At 42.0% G+C, this 17,586-nt stretch overlaps 1 protein-coding gene across 16 annotated transcripts in view; it reads right to left on the reverse strand.

Annotated features, from left to right (window-relative positions):
• TNRC6B (trinucleotide repeat containing adaptor 6B) overlaps positions 1-17,586 on the reverse strand; it is a 297,709-nt gene that overhangs the window by 81,474 nt on the left and 198,649 nt on the right. For all 16 annotated transcript variants that reach the window (XM_005567203.5, XM_015457161.4, XM_045364263.3 and 13 more), the window contains 2 exons: positions 7,077-7,164; positions 2,119-2,140 (listed from right to left, as the gene is read on the reverse strand). In XM_005567203.5, coding sequence (XP_005567260.2) covers positions 2,119-2,140; positions 7,077-7,164 — 110 coding nt within the window. The remainder of the gene's footprint in view (positions 1-2,118; positions 2,141-7,076; positions 7,165-17,586) is intronic.

Here is a 17,586-nt window from a genome sequence, read left to right on the forward strand (position 1 = left end):
CCTCTCATCTCCCTTTAGGATTATTTTATGTTATCTTTTGATTGGAGGGGTGGGAGGTAGGGCGAGTAGGTTGACTGTGAAACTATGAAATTCCACGACATAGTAGGTATGAGAAAGCGCCCAACTGGAAAAAAATTTTTTTGGGTAGTGAGTAGAAAGGAAAGCTTGATTTTTAAGACTGGTAGAGGAAAGAAGAATGTGTTTGAGAACAGGTATGGTATCCCTCCCAATTTTTTTTCTATAAGAAAAGATGCCTAACAGATTTTCTGTTTCCCAGCACCACTTATCACACAGAGCAGCTCAGTTCTGTAGCACAACTAACACTTGGCTTTGCAAGCATCAGTCTTGTGGCCAGCCTAGGAACCCAACCACCACATTCCAGCAACCAGAGTCTAGACTGTCCAGGAAAAAAATGCCAATTTTCTCATCTGTTGTCCCCATAAATCATCAAAAAGCCCTACAAATATAAATACTTAAGTGCCCAAATCCTTTTCTAGAAAGTATGTTGGTTTAGAAAGCATGGACACTGTACCAGCATGAATAATACTATTTCTATGGCAAAGTATCATTTATATTTCAAGCAAGTAATTTACAAAGATCCTTCCAAAATAAAGCCTACTTCTGGGCTGAAACTGAGGAAATGTACAAGGGCAGATACTATTCTCTGTAACCAATTAATTATAACTAATAATCATGGTTTCTTTTACACTTCACTACAAACTCCCAGACTACATTCTCCTTTGAAATGTCTTTTGGTTAGAAATTTATTATAGTAACGCCTAGTTATATGAGAATTTATTTTCCATAACTAAGTTTCCTAAGAAATTAGCACTGTCTTATTACTCTTTCATCATTGTGTGACAGGCTTTGGTCTGGTAGTCCAACAAAACAAAACAAAACAATGAAGAAACCAATCATTACAGGGCCTCCCATCAAGCCTTGACCTCTCCATCACCCTTGGCCTTCTCCAAGTCATCACAGTCACATCTAATTCCCTTCATCTAAGGCAGTGATTCTCAACTAGGGACATGTACTGGGGTCACCTGCAGAGCTTTTCAAAATACATCTGCTAGGGCTATGGCCTGGGACTGTGTATTTTGATGATTTTATGCAAATGATTCTTATGCATACCTAATTGAGAAACACATATTTAAGTAGGCAAGGAGAGGAGCTATCTCAAAGAATTAACTCTCTCATTCTGAAGGGGAAATGAAAGAAAGTGTGAACATCACCAGACAAAACTACATGATCAAAATTAACAGCAGAGCAAGAAGCCAAAACAACACAGACTATTAGGTTGAGAATGACCCAAGGGGCACCTGCTCCCGTTTATAACATTTTTTAACAGAGTTAAGCTACTCAAAATATATTATCTTTTAAAAAAGCATATTCCAAGTTTTAGCTTAGAAGGCAGAGTAAACATCCTAGGTGCAATATTCCATTATCAGACTCAATGCATGCTATCAGTCAAGGTGGTTGACAAACCGTTGTAATTCGCATCTGTAAATTAAAAGCTGGTGTTTGTTTTTTGCTATTATTCTAAAAAAAAGTTTTTTTTAGATCATGATCAAAATCATGACCCATATACTTTTTTTTTTTTGAGATAGAGTCTCGCTCTGTTGCCCAGGCTGGAGTGCAGTGGCATTATCTCGGCTCACTGCAACCTCCGCCTCCTGGGTTCAAGCAATTCTCATGCCTCAGCCTCCCAAGGAGCTGCGATTACAGGCATGAGCCACCATGTCTGGCTAATTTTTTATTTTTAGTAGACATAGGGTCTCAGCCATGTTGGCCAGGTTGGTCTCAAACTCCTGACCTCAGGTAATCCAGACTCCCAAAGTGCTGGGATTACAGGCGTGAGCCACCGTGCCCAGCCATGACCAATAAACTTTTTAAAACAAGGTATTTACTCTTTTGACTCCTAAAAAATTTAAGGCCAACTAGAAACACTAATACAAGTATTTTCAATTTGTCATTACTGCTCTTCAGTGACTGCAAACAACCCACCTTAATTACTCTACACCCACTCTCTTTTCACTGGATTGGAGGCTGAGTCAGCAACAGTGTAAAAGCTAAACACAAAAGGTTCTAAATAATTTAAAGAGAAAAAAAAAACCTTACCTTTGGTTTTTTGTTCCGTGACCTGCAAAATAAACAGATAAAAGTAAATGAGATTTGCTTTTTAATTCAGTACTATATTTTCAGACTACTTTAGTCTGATAACTCAAGTAATCCAAGCTGTCAGGCACACAGGCATAGCTGAAATCCAGAAAAAGGAGCTGGGAGTCAGTTCAGACATCCTTCCAAAAGACTATGGCCATATGTCCAGCTATAATTTACATGACCACCATTAGGAAGAATAGTAAAACTAAAAAGCATTCCACTCATTATAGGATGAGGTCCCTGTACTGAGAATGCTACTTGCATTTTGATTGCTATGACTAGAGAAAAATCACATGAATGTGGCCCAGAAACTAAATTAGCCATAGACACAAAAAGATTCCCCTATGAGTATAGACACAAACACTTGATCTCAAATCTAAAAAGCAAAACTTCAGGGACTCGTCATCAGAGGCACCAGACATCACGGTCGGAAAGCAGGATTCAAAACCAAACCTTGTCACTTTCTGGCTATGAGATCCCCAGTTTTCTATTATCTGTTGAATAGAGATAATAATAGTATGTCCCTGCAAAGGACTGCTATAAGGATTAAATCAGATACGCTATGCAGTGCTCAATAAATGTTTGCTGTTATTATCAACATTTATATAAAATAGCATGAAGTATAGCACTAAGACTGAAATATGTAAATTTTGGACAAATCAAGGGTGCTTTGTTTAAAAAAAGTATTTCTTTATATAGTAACTAATACATCTACAGAAATGATTAACCTCTAGAAGGTTGGACAGGCTGAACATAGTAATGGACTTCAGAGAGTTTGGAAATGATGATTAGGAGCCTTATAGAAAACTGCTTCTGATATTTTTAAGAGGGGAAAATAAAGGAGGGCATCTAATTTATAACAATAAAACAAAAGGTGATGCACAAGCAAAACATCCAAAAGGAACTATGCCATCATTGCAATAGTGGTTACATTAAATTGTTGAGATCATGGGTGATTCTGACTCATTTTCCCAACTGTTCATCTTTTAAAGCATTTTTATTTGGTTATCTGACTTTTGTAATAAAAATATTCATATAGCAAAGAAGAAGTTTGATGATTTGTGGCTGGTAATCATACTGGATTATGGCCATGGGGGTTCACGAAAACACAATCATCTTTGGAAGGAAGGTCCTGTAGCTGACCAGCCCACCTTGTGATGGATCCCAACACATCATCAGACTCTAAATAGGAGTTAAAGGATCCGCCTATAGAACATCCTGGTGTGTTTGCTACATTCCTGTGCTAAATGACAAGCTAATTCTATTACAGTGAATTTGTGGAACCCAGTGTCTTAAAAGTGAATGTTTCCCAGTACTGTTACAGAGCTCAATTATACTGAAAATACTCTTGTATGATTTTTCTATATCTCCACTTATCCAAGAATGAATGATGTGCAGCCACTTACCAATTCCCAAAGGCAATTTAGGTTTTATACCATTGTAACTATTTCTTAGAATGCCATTTTGAAGATCAGTCATATACAGGAAGTCAGTGCCTTCCCATTGTAAGCAACAAACCCAAATAATGTCAAATATGTCTTATCATGTGGGTTCTGTTAAGAGCTGTCCCCCAGACGGCAAAAAACACAATCAAAGCATGTGTTCTGCCAACACTAAACAATCAGCAGCATCAGCCTAAATGAATGTGAATGGAATCCTTCTTTGACACCTCTCTCATGAATGGATATCTAACAGTTTACTCAGTGATGGCTCCAGGAAGAGCCAACTGCTACAACCAATGAACACTGGAAAAGGCTCATGCTTAATTTCTGTGTGGAAGTAACTTCGTTTCAGCTTTAAGTAAGTGTCAATTCTTCAAGAAAATTATGTTTCCAACTTCATTCTTGACCATTCACTTATTAAACAATTTCTGAGTGATTATTCTGCACCAGGCACTGCCCTAGTTACTGGCAATACAAATACGAATAAAACCAAGAAACTTACAGTCAGTCAAACAGTGAAGATGGACACAAAGAGGTGGTCATAAAGCGCTGGGGAAAGCAGCATGAAAGATGTGGAAGCCCTTAGAAGAGGCACCACAAATGTTTGCGGACTGAATGAATGAACCACTGACCACATGATAGACCTCTGGCACGTTCTCCACGATTCTTTGCATCATAGCACATTTTATGGCTCCTAGCTGAGGCGTTGTCTCTACAATAAGGTTGGAAACCACGAAGATAATCACATGGTAAGCTTTGTGCTCTCCTTAAAACTGCTAAATCAGAATTTAATTCTGAAATTATGCAATGGTTCAGTATAATAAAACAAGATCAAAGGCCATGCATCAGCCTGCGTCAGCCTAGATTCTGTGTCAAGCTGATCTGGAACATTTTTGAGCAAAAACGATAAGAATTTTTACTGTTCATAAAATTAATCACTTAGAAATTTTATTTACGGTGATTTTCCCCTTTGCCATCACTTCTTAATCAGCTCTTAATGCAGATGAAAGCACACAGGAGAGATTATCCAGCTACATAAACTACATTCTCTGCATAAAGAATCTCATTCACTCTCAACTACATTCACAGCATCTTTATTCTAAATCATTTTTCTTTGTGGAATCCAATGAAAGTTTACAGAGGCATATTTTATTAATCATTTTAGATATTGATATTTGTAGTTTAAGAAAACACTGTTATGTATGTTAAAAATGAAGAAGGAATATATACTCTCTAAATCACTCTGTTTGGCATCCTCTTGTTAACAGCCTTTGCTCAAGTTCCTTGGTACCCAGTCTATTAACCACTCATTTCCAGAGACTGCAAAATCCGATTTTTGTAACAACTTAGTAGACGAAATGTGTGAGTGTCCTAAGGAAAGTAAACTTTCACTGAGATTTAATCTCACGTCACTCCAGTTGGAGGTGGAGGGCACAATGTGTGCGAGGCACAGGGAAAAGAGCCCAGAAACCACAGGGGCAATGCTACGAACACCCCACGGCTGGTGGAGCTGCATACTGCAACCTCAGTGACAGGGCATGTGGCCATGGACCCAAAGGGAAGTACAAAAACGTCTCTGGGCTGTTATCTGACTTCCATTATTATTATTATTATTATTTTGGACACAAGATTTCACTCTGTCACCCAGGCTGGGGTGCAGTGGTGCAATCTCTACTCATTGCAACCTCCACCTCCTGGGCTCAAGTGATCCTTCTACCTCAGCTTTTTTTTTTTTTTTGGTAGAGACGGGGTTTTCATGTTGGCATTACAGGCACGAACCACCACACCAGGCAATCTGGCTTCTTTATTCAGACTTTTCACTCCAGAATTTTAGGCAATTCTAACAAACTCAGGTGAGAAGCAACACATTAGAAGGAGGTACCCTGACAGCATGAAGATGTGATGGAGAATATACCACTATTAATAGAAACAAACACAATTAAAAGCAGACAAAATCTTCAAGAGCACAGCGGTCTATTATAGCACCAAATAATAATGAATGTTCCTCTTAATTAAGTCATGAAGAAAAGATAAAATTACATTTCATATATTTAACATGGCAAGGACATATGCAATCCAGTTCAGAAACTATTTTCAGAATTTTTCTTATGCAGATACTCACACATCAATTTTTTGAATTATTTCAATAATACAAAAAATTGAATTATGAGAAACGCCATATCCAATAATGCTGGAAAAACGTGCAGTGTTATACTGGCTTGTGTTTGATTGGCTTGACTCTGTTCTAAATCTAGAGTTTCCTCTGAACCTTGCCACAGTTTCTTTCTCCCTAAACTTAGCTTCGATAACTAGCACCAACACAGGGATCCTCAAACCTGTCCCACAGTAGGCCCTGCTTCGCAAATGCTTTACATAGCAGTGACAGTACCTGACAGAAAATCACCTTGCCTCCAAAAAAGGCACCAAAGTAACCCCTGCTGAGCCACAGCCCAAGTTAAGAGATGCAAAAAGAATAGTAAGGTGGGGAAACAGGTAAGATCAGACAACGGACAGGGTAGAGAGGCATGCTCTGAAGCAAACAGGGAAGGCAGGCGCATTCTAACCACTCTGCCTTAGACAACTCTGCTGGACAAACCGCTCACCTGAGACCTGACAGGTGACAGCTGTCAGCCCTTTGTCTTTTTTCTTTTAGCATCTCTTGTTTTCTCTAAGCAATTCCTCAAAGCCACACAATGCCATATCCTCCAAAGCACTACGTGGGCTCACTAGATCCTTTCCGAGAGGGATTTCTACTTGTTATTCTCCGAAGGTAGACACAGCACCATGGGGGGACCAAAGGAACACCGGGGCAACCTCTAGCCAGTTTTTAAAAGTTATTCTATAGGCTTAAGAAAATGTAGATTAAATTAATATACAAATAAGGAAATACAACAAGAACTGAGAGTTTGAAAACTCTCTTGCCTTTCTAATATTGTTTACTGTTGTTTTCAAAAAATCAGCCATAGCATTATTTAACATCTACTTTATGGTAACAAATACAGACCTTGAACTTTCTCCCACTTCCAAATATGAAAACTTTTAAGTAAACTAATGTCTCAAGTACCGTTACTGAGATATCAGGTATTCAGGCCAGGCGCAGTGGCTCACACCTGTAATCCCAGCACTTTGGGGGGCCGAGGCAGGCGGATTATGAGGACAGGAGTTCGAGACCAGCCTGGCCAACATGGTGAAACCCTGTCTCTACTAAAAATACAAAAATTAGCTGGACGTGGTGGCAGGCACCTGTAATCTCAGCTACTCAGAAGGCTGAGACAGGAGAATCGCTTAAACCCGGGAGGCACAGGTTGCAGTGAGCCAAGATGGTGCCACTGCACTCCAGCCTGAGCAACAAAGCAAGACTCTCTCTCAGAGGAAAAAAAAAAACGATATTGGGTATTCAAGCCAAGACAGTTTCTTCTTCTGGATGCCGGATGCCTAGTGGATATAAAGACAGACTTAACTGATTAAACTCACCTTCTGAGTGGCTTCTTTTTTCTTTTTATCCTCTTTCTTCCTTTTCTTGTCTTCCATTAACTGTTCTTCCCTTTCTTGCTCCTTCTCTCTGTTAAAGTAACATCATAGCAGAAGGTTATACATCTATATTCACAACCCATTTCTGTAGCAAATTAAATGCTTGTAAATGGTGTGCAAGACATTTCATCTCTGTGACTGAGTAGAACACAGTATTTCATTTAAATCAAAAGGATGCATAAAACTCACATTTAATTATTCCCACATCTTGGTTTGTCACCCCTTTTGCAAAACATGACATTAAGTTTGGTTTCAAAGAAGCCTATTAAGGTGAGCTTTTATAATATCTTACCTAAAAGAACACACACACAAACACACACACACGATTAATATAGTTCCACTCAGCAAAGGACCTGATTTGAATATGACAATATCCAGATGGCTTCCGGGCAGTATTCCTCACAGATAATGCAGAATATATTAACTCAATTATGGTACATATGTATTTATCATAAATAGATGCTTTTCCATGACATCTTCAGAGTGGTGAACATAAAGCTCTATGCTCTGTATTCCAAATTTTTTTTCCATATTTATTATTAACACTGTATGTTTTATATATTTTCTACTTGTGTTTTCTAAGGCAGGCACTGAGTGTCCTATAAATCAATGTATTCCAGGCCAGGCGTGGTGGCTCACGCCGGTAATCCCAGCACTCTGGGAGGCCAAGGCGGGCAGATCACTTGAGGTCAGGAGTTTGAGACCAGCCTGGTCAACATAGTGAAATCCCGTCTCTACTAAAAATACAAAAATTAGCTGGGTGTGGTGGCACGCTCCTGTAGTCCCAGCTACTCGGGAGGCTGAGGCAGGACAATCACTGGAACCTGGGAGGTGGAGGCTGCAGTGAGCTGAGATAGTGCCACTGCACTCCAGCCCGGTCAACAGAGCCAGACTCTGCCTCAAAAATAAAATAATAATAAAATAAAATAAATAAACGTATTCCCTATTGGGTGAATTCACTACTACATCTTCCTGTACACATGAATTAAGACAATCAGGTTTTGCTCCACTGAATTAGAATAAAAATGATATACAATCATAAACATTCTAGTTGGAGAAATATGCTGAATCTGAAGAAATTAAGAGACTGTAATTTACAGCACACATTTGAAAAGTAACATTTATTGGAATGCTGTCAACTTTCACTCTATGTTTCAACTGGGAAAAAACATACACTCAACCAACTGCAGTAACTTCAAAGCTCACAGTGGGAAACCCCAGACTCTATGCTTATGGAATTTCATTGTTGTGAGGAGACTTTAAGATCTAGTTCCCAGGTCCTCAGAACACCCAACAGATAACAAATCCACGGTTTCACAGATATCACCTAGAATAAGGCCGAATTACAAGTGAGTCAAATTCAAGATTAAGGGAGTAACAGGTTTGCAAACACGGCAAAATCATAAAGATGGTTCCTGAAGGACTTAACTTTGGGAAGCAGAGATCTAGTTTAACATACTGAAACTATACAAAAGGAACCATGGATGAAAACTGAGGTGGGCTCTCATGAATACATAATAATGTTTTACTTATAGAAAAAAAGGCTTAAAAATTATTTTACCTACATGTTGTCACTGACTTTGTCCGCATTCAAATATTAGCCTTTCTTCTTCTGCACTTCTGGGTATAAAGATATAAAAGCCTAATATGCAAAATCCACCCAACCAAGGAGGAGATTTTACTGAAATTTCCTTAGGTCTCATGCTGGATTTCTTTGGAGTCAGATTGTGTGCCTCTGTCTAGGTGTGAAACGCGTGGAGAAAATCCACCTGCAGCAGCAGTGCCCTCCTTTAAGAAAATGGATTTACAAACACCGGTAAGATGGATGTTGATCATCTCAGGCAGGCTGGCCATGGGTCCTGTTATATTTGGCCCTAAAAGCCTTTTGCTTCCTCTGGCTGCAAGTGGAAGGAGTGGATGGGGTTCCTCACGCCCAAGCTGCTGTAACTTGGCTTCTACATTTTACAGTGAAACCAACTACAGAAAAGGAGCAACCGCAGCCTGAATATTTCCTGTTTAAAGATTTGGTGTTTACAAAAAAAAAAAAAAGTATTAGGTTGTCATTTTTTTCTAAATCTGAAATTATTCTAAAATTAAAAGTTTATTTTAAAAAATGCAATGTTGGCTGGGTGCAGTGACTCACGCCTGTAATCCCAGCACTTTGAGAGGCCAAGGTGGGTGGATCACCTGAGGTCAGGAGTTCGAGACTGGCCTGGGGGACACGGTGAAACCCTATCTCTACTAAAAACACAAAAATTAGCTGGGTGTGGTGGTGGACACCTGTAATCCCAGCTAATCAGGAGGCTGAGAAAGGAGAATCACTTGAACCTGGGAGGCAGAGGTTACAGTGAACCAAGATCACACCATTGCACTCTAGCCTGGGCAACAAGAGCAAAATAAATAAATGAATCAATAATAAATAATAAATAAATAAAATAAAACATAAAAAAAGGGGGTAAGTTTTAATCAAACATGTTCTTCAAAAACAAACTAACCTTTTCAAATATTGTCCCTATAAACAGGCAATTCAGGGAAATAGACTGAAATTCATGCACAACAGAAGTAAATTCATTTCTAAAACAGATATATTTCAAAGCTTTCCAGGTGACAGGCTATACTTTCACCATGTTTTTTGTTTTATTTTGTTTTGTTTTGACCATGCGTCTTGGTAGGATTTAGTCTTCTCTTTAAATTTCACTTCCTTAGGAAGAATCTACTTCGTCAAACCTGGCTTAAAAACCTGCCATTTACTTAACAATAAATCAAATAGTGTGGGTCTCACCTTTCTTCTAATTCTGTTCTCTATCTAGGTTGCACATTAGCACCATTTGGTGAGCTTTAAAAAAATCCTGGCTGGGCGCAGTGGCTCACGTGTGTAATCCCAGCACTATGGGAGGCTGAGACAGGTGGATCACGAGGTCGGGAGATCCAGACCATCCTGGCTAACGCGGTGAAACCCCGACTCTACTAAAAATACAAAAAATTAGCTGGGCGTGGTGGCACACACCTGTAGTGCCAGCTACTCGGGAAGCTGAGGCAGGAGAATTGCTTGAACCCGGAGGCAGAGGTTGCAGTGAGCCAAGATTACACCACTGCACTCCAGCCTGGGCGACAGAGCAAGACTCCATCTCAAAAACAAACAACAAACAAACAAACAAAAACCCTACTCTGAGTTAGAGCCCAAGCAGAGAGCAATGGGCGTCTACGCGGAGAAGGCATCTACGGGGGCGGTGATGGAGATGGCTTACATACAGGAGACTGATGCACTGTTTAAGTATAGTAAGAATAATAGGGCCAGGCATGGTGGCTCACACCTGTAATCCCAGCACTTTGGGAGGCCAAGGTGGGTGGATCACCTGAGGTCAGGAGTTCAAGACCAGTCTGACCAATATGCAGAAACCCCGTCTCTACTAAAAATACAAAATTAGCTGGGTGTGGTGGTGCGTGCCTGTAATCCCAGCTACTCAGGAGTCTGAGGCAGGAGAATCGCTTGAACCCGGGAGGCGGAGGTTGCAGTGAGCCGAAGTCGTGCCACTACACTGCAGCCTGGGCAACAAAAGTGAAATTCCATCTCAAGGAAAAAAAAAGAATAATGACAGCCATGTTTCTCACTGTTGAGAAAATAAGTTACACAAACGGAAGAAAAGGGAGAAAACTCAAATGAACTCTGTGGGGTTGGATCTAAATTAGTTACTGACATGAACTCATGGTTTCCAATATATATAGACATAATAAATATTAGCTGTAACTTTGTGTACATGTGAGATATGTGAATATATATTCCTTCACACACACACACCCACACACACACGCTTATTCCCTTAGCTCTGTCACTCTGAGGGCTAGAGAACAAGCAACATCCAAGTAACAATGAACACACTTAGCACCCAGTTTTGCGGCTTCCATTCTTCACTAAAAAAACCAGAGTTCTCTGGGAAAAATAGCTAATTCTGGGATAGGATAAGGAAAGTACAAGATGAACCTGGAATGTACGTTTGCCAAGAAGCAAAAGAATGATGGGATCCTTCAAATGACTACAGAAGACAGTTTGAAGTGCTCCTACAAGCTAAATCTGGAACAACATCAGCATCAAAATAAGTAATTATAGTAAGAGACTATAAGCCATTGTATAAAATAGGAAAACACAAGTTCATACAGAGAGAAATAAGCAAACGAATACATTGAAATGAGGAATGGAATAGTCACATAGTTTCAAAGCACCTCCCCATAAAATACTTGTGATAAAGGGTTGAGAAGAGTAATTAAGTCAAGGAGAAGCCTGTCAAGATACCACCTTAATCAAGTAATCCACGTGAACATCATCAGCTACGGGACAAATTCAAACTGGGAGTTACACAACAGGATGCTGTAAAAAGAACACAGCATCGATTCGATTCTGTGATACTCCTTTTAAATGTGTTTTTAACCCGAATACCATCAAAGGAACCGTCAGACAACTCCACATTCAGAGGCATTCTACAAAATATACTGGCCTGTAATCTTCAAAAGTTTTAAGGCCATGACAGTCAAGGAAAGATTGAGGAACTGTTCCAAATGAAAGGAGACCAAAAAGACCTAACAACCAAATGTAATGTGTGGCAAATGTCACACCCGAATGGAGATCAAGAGTAAGTGGTGGTAACGTATCAGTGTATTAATTTTTTTCCTATGACGGTTATATTGTGGTTCTACACTAGAATGTTCTTTTTGTTAGAAATATACTATATTACCCAGGTGACAGAGCACTGGATCAGCAGTTAATTCTCAAATGACTCAGGGGGAAAAAGGCTTTTTAAAATCATCCAGATTCAAACTCTGTAAGTTCCAGATTATTTCCAAAAACAAAAGAAAATACAAACAACCAACACAAAATCATTGCTCAGATAGTACCCCAGGTCAATTACATAGAAATCTCCAGGGATTTTGAGAAGTCCCTCCAAGTGGTTCTAACATGTAGCTAGGGTTGAGAAACTGCTCTAAATTCTTGTTTAAACCTATACTTGAAAACATTATTACCTGATTTATGCCTCAAAAATGAAACCTCCCATCACCTGAGCCCAGGAAGTTGAGGCTGCAGTGAGTCATAATCGTGCCACTGCACTCCAGTGTGGTCAACAAAGTGAGACCCTGTCTCCAAAACAAACAATAAAAAAACACCTCCCATACAGCAACGAATGCAAATGCCAAGTGACTAGGCGGGTCCTACTTGATCATCAATTGCTTCTAAGTATGAAGGGCAAGAGAAATCGTTCATATTTTCTCTCATCTTTAAATATACAACCAGATATAAAGCTCATCACTGTCAAATTATGTAATTCATTCAACAAATTCAGTTAAGTATTTACTGAGTCTCTACTACAGCTTCCCAGGCAATACTACGGGCACCTCCAATTCCTTAACTTTGTGCCAAGTATGGTTTATAGGTGCACCCAGCTTCCAAGTACATATGGAACACAAAGCCCCTCAAACTCCTTACAGCCCAGCCTGGGGCAGCTGCTAGCCCAATCCAACCTCATCTATTTACCCCAGTGTGCTGTACAAATCTTTTCTCTGTGTGTCTTGACCTGAAAAGGTAAGGAAGCATTGTCTAGGGGAGCTGGGGGTTTTAATATTGCCTCTGCAGGGGACGAATGTGTGGGAGGTACTGTGCGGGAGGGCAAAAGATAAAGCAAGTGCAAACACCATAATCTAGAATAAATCCTGAATGGTAAAAAGTCAAACTACTCTTGAGAACTTCTCAGGTTAAGAGAGAATACAACAGTGTTTTCTTCTTAATTTTTTACAATAATAGTAGAGAAAAGTAGAAGTGACTTGTAGCTGAACACAAAATGCCCAATATTCGGCCGGGCACAGTGGCTCAAGCCTGCAATCCCAGCACTTTCGGAGGCTGAGGCGGGCAGATCATGAGGTCAGGAATTTGAGACCAGCCTAGCCAACATGGTGAAACCCCATCTCTACTAAAAATACAAAAAAATTAGCTGGGCATCGTGGCAGGTACCTGTAATCCCAGCTACTCAGGAGGCTGAGGCAGGAGAGTCGCTTGAACCTGGGAGGCGGAGGTTGCAGTGAGCCAAGATTGCACCACTGCACTCCAGCCTGGGCGACAAAGCAAGACTCAGTCTCAAAAAAAAAAAAAAAAAAAAAAAAAAAAGAAAGAAAGAAAGAAAGAAAAAGAAAACACCCAATATTCACTTAAGCTGAGGTATAGCAAGACTGCCCTGCATGCAAGTTCAGAACACCAAAAAGCAATGATGCTGACATTCCTAGGAATAGGCTGCATCCCAGAACTCAATCTACCAATGGTCCGAGACCATGCAAAGGGAAGGCTAAGAGCTTGGAGCATCTGTAACTGGCATTCAAAGCCATGCATAGCACAGTTCTAGCTTTTACATTTTCCTCATCCATTCTGCATGCCTGACAAAAACCATCCTCTTTAATATTCATCACACCTTACCCTAGTGTCAAGTCCTAGCTCAATATCCACTTGCTTTAACAGCACCATCCCCAGTAACCCCAACTCTAGAGCAACTCGTCTTCTTCTGTAGACCCCGCCTCTTGTTTGGCCCTTAAGGTCTCAAGGCAGATGACACCAGTCATTGGCAGCATGAGAGCACCTGAAATAACTGCGGCATGGCTGCTTTTACTAGGGGTGATAATAGGCATAGGCTGACTTGGCTCTCTTCTACTAGGATGCCCAGGAACTGACTCATTCCTTTAACAAACATTTATTGAGTGTCTCATATGAGCCAGGCACTTTTCTTTTCTGTCACCCAGGCTGCAGTGCGATGGCACCATCTCAGCTCACTGCAACTCCCGCCTCCCAGGTTCAAGTGATTCTCATGCCTCAGCCTCCTGAGTAGCTGGGATTACAGGCGCCTGCCACCACGCCCGGTTAATTTTTGTTTTTTTGTTTGTTTGTTTGTTTTTTTTTTGAGACGGAGTCTCGCTCTGTCACCCAGGCTGGAGTGCAGTGGCCGGATCTCAGCTCACTGCAAGCTCCGCCTCCCGGGTTCACGCCATTCTCCTGCCTCAGCCTCCCGAGTAGCTGGGACTACAGGCGCCCGCCACCTCGCCCGGCTAAGTTTTTGTATTTTTAGTAGAGACGGGGTTTCACTGTGTTACCCAGGATGGTCTCGATCTCCTGACCTCGTGATCCGCCCGTCTCGGCCTCCCAAAGTGCTGGCATTACAGGCTTGAGCCACCGCGCCCGGCCTAATTTTTGTATTTTTAGTAGAGACGGAGTCTCACTATGTTGGCTGGCCTGGTCTTGAACTCTTGACCTCAAGTGATCCACCTGCCTCAGCCTCCCAAAGTGCTGGAATTATAGGCGTGAGCCACTGCGCCTGGCCAAGCCAGGCACTTTTTCTAAGCACTGGAGATCTGGCCGAAACAAAACTGAGCTTTGGCTCTCATGCGACTTAGATCCTAGTGGGGGAGACAGGCAACAAATGAACAAGATATACAACAAGATGCATGCATAAAATACACAGCTCAGGCGGCGACAGTGCTCAGGAGAGGACAGTTCGCCGACAGAGGAGGAGAGAGGTGGGGAGAGGAACACCTTCCACATGATAGTTAGAAAAGGCCTCTGATACAGTTGCATGAGAATGGAGACTCACTGAGGTGAGGGATGGGGCCATGTGGGTATCTGGGGGAGAATATTCCAGAGAGAGGGAATGGCAAATGTCAATGAGTGAGACTGGTGCATCTGAGGAATGGCAGCCAGAATGCAGTACAGGGAGTAAGGGAGGAGGTGGCAGGGACGAGACCAGAAGCAGGATGCGGGGGTTGGGGGAGGGGGGATCTCCTTACAGGGAATGCATTTTCTAAATTAACCAGCACACATTTTCTGGTAATTGAATAAGAAATCAAATTGGGACTGAACACAAGCACCTAAACACAAAACTTCCAAAACCTCTTCTTCTCAGCTTCAGTCAGGAGGCCCACCTCTTCCCTCAGCTGTCAACCTTGCCCTCGGCGGGCTGGCCTGCTCCACCAGCGCACCGACCACTCGAGACAATGGCGAGCCAAGTGTGTGTGGCCAGCGTGTGGCCAGCCGAGTGTGTGCGCGTTTGCCACGGCTGAAGCCTCTGAACACAAGGGAAGGGGAATGAACCTTCCTCTTCTCCCTGCCCTATGTCCGTGGCACAAACACCCAAAACACAGTAGGGTCTCCAAGTAAATGCTACCAAAATGCATAATTAAAGAGCGAGCAACACTTTCTAGCTCCCGGCGGACATGTGTTTAAAGAACAGCCTCAAAACAACGAACTAAATCATCTAATAAACATATGCTGAGTGACTACGATATGCCAGGCACTGGCCTGTGAGGCACTGAGGATATAAGACTGTGCAAAAGAAGGATGGTCCCTGCCCTCAGGGAGCTGACATTCTAGATGGGAGACAGAAAAAAAACACACACAACGCCACGAAGACAAAAAAGCTGGAAAGGGGCCAGAATGTCTAAGAGGAAAGAGATGGGAAGAGGGGGCTGCCTTCCAGGAGGCATCTGCAGCGGGCATCTGTGAGGCAGGGACATCCAGACCCCTCCATGAAGAAAGCCATCTGGGAGATGAGTGACCAGGTCAAGAGAAGAGTAAGTCCCAGGGCCCGAGATGGGAAAGTGCTGGGTGTGAGTTTGGGAGCAGGGAGATGGCTACCCCTACTTCTGCCCTCTCTCAGCAGCAAGCCTCCCCAGACACACACCCACACTTTCTCTGGTTTTCTGGGCTTACTTGGTAGTCACCCTCATCTGCACCAGAAGAACTGGGCATTGTGGCTGAAAGGTTGCCTTCCACCGCATCAGTTCCCTCAGTATCTCAGTGCTCACTTGATGCCAGGCACCAGACTGACGCCAAGAAATCAGCAACAAACAAGACACAGTGCTGCCTGCCTTCCTGGGGCTCTAAATTCCACTTTTTAAATAGTCCTACCTCACCTCACAACCCAGACAGCACCTTCAGGGCAGGAAACTGTGCTCTCCTTGCTCTGTTCCCTGTCTCTACACACTTTAGAATACTCTGAAGAGAGCCTGCAGTGCCTTTGCTGTTTTGAAAGTATCAGAATCTTGGATGTGTGAATTCAAGCTTGTGATGATCCAGGTAAGAGATCAACTTTTGTTTCTGTGACAGAGTCTCACGCCATCTCCCGAGAGCAGTGGCACGATCTCGGCTCACTGCAGCCTCCACCTCCCAGGTTCAAGTGATTCTTCTGCCTCAGCCTCCTGAGACGCTGGGATGACAGGCATGCGCCACCACGCCCAGCTAATTTTTGTATTTTTAGTAGAGATGGGGTTTCACCATGTTGGTCAGGCTGGTCTCGAACTCCTGACCTCAGATAATCTGCCCGCCTCGACCTCCCAAAATGTTGGGATTATAGGTATGAGCCATCACGCCAGCCAAGAGATCAACTTCCTTCCACAAACTAGAGTCACGACCAGTGGTTCCTGTATGCATGTCTCTGAGCCCATTGTGCCTCAAACATGCAGGAGAGGCAGGGCTGACAATTTCACACTTGAATATATTAATCTCCACCTGTATGCTCATGGGAGTGGAAGGATGGTAAGAACCTTCATTCAGAAGAACAGCCAGGATTCATCTTGACAGGAAATGGCTCCACATTCCCAGGAGCATCTTCCTTTCCATCAAGGTCTGAATGACTGGCTGTGACAGCATCCAAACCTACCCCTGACACCCTGTGATCAGAAGGGTGGCGGCACCTTTGGTCCTAGTTCCAACTCCACAAAACCGAGGCAGACAGACCCGAACAGGAACAGAGCCACCCAACATGGGAACTATGCCAGAAGTAAACGAATACTGTAAAAGATTAAAAAGAACTCCACAATAAAAAGGAACAAACCATTAATAATACACCAACTTGGATGAATCTCCATGGAATTATGCCGAATGAGAAAAGCCACTCCCAAAAGTGTCAAACTGTAGATTCCATTTAGATAACATTTCTGAGATGACAAGTGGTTGGGTGCCAGAGGACACAAAGGGGGGTAGGGTGAGGCAGGAGTGGTTAATCAAAAGGGTGACACTAGTGACCCTTATGGTGACAGAACTGTCCTGTATTTGATAGTGGTGGTGGGTACATGAACCCACGTGATAAAATTGAATAGAACTAAACACATAGGCAATTAAATACAAGTAAAACTGGGGAAATAAAACTTTGGCAGATTATATCAGAATCGGGGTTGGGACATTATATTACAGTTCTGCAAGAAGCTACCATTGGTGGAATGGCATACAGAATCTCTGCCTTGCTTCTGGCATGTGAACCTACAGTTATCTCAAAAATTTCGATTAAAAAAAAAAGAGCTTCACACATTGACTTATCTTTTGGTCTCCTGTTTGAAATTTTGTGAAGGACTCCTACTTCAAACCATTTTCTTTATGAAAGTCACATAAGAGTCAAAAGGAATTTGAGAAATCATTTAGTCCCCACATTAC

This window comes from Macaca fascicularis, chromosome 10 (genome assembly GCF_037993035.2).
Source record: "Macaca fascicularis isolate 582-1 chromosome 10, T2T-MFA8v1.1".
NCBI classification, from domain to species: domain Eukaryota; kingdom Metazoa; phylum Chordata; class Mammalia; order Primates; family Cercopithecidae; genus Macaca; species Macaca fascicularis.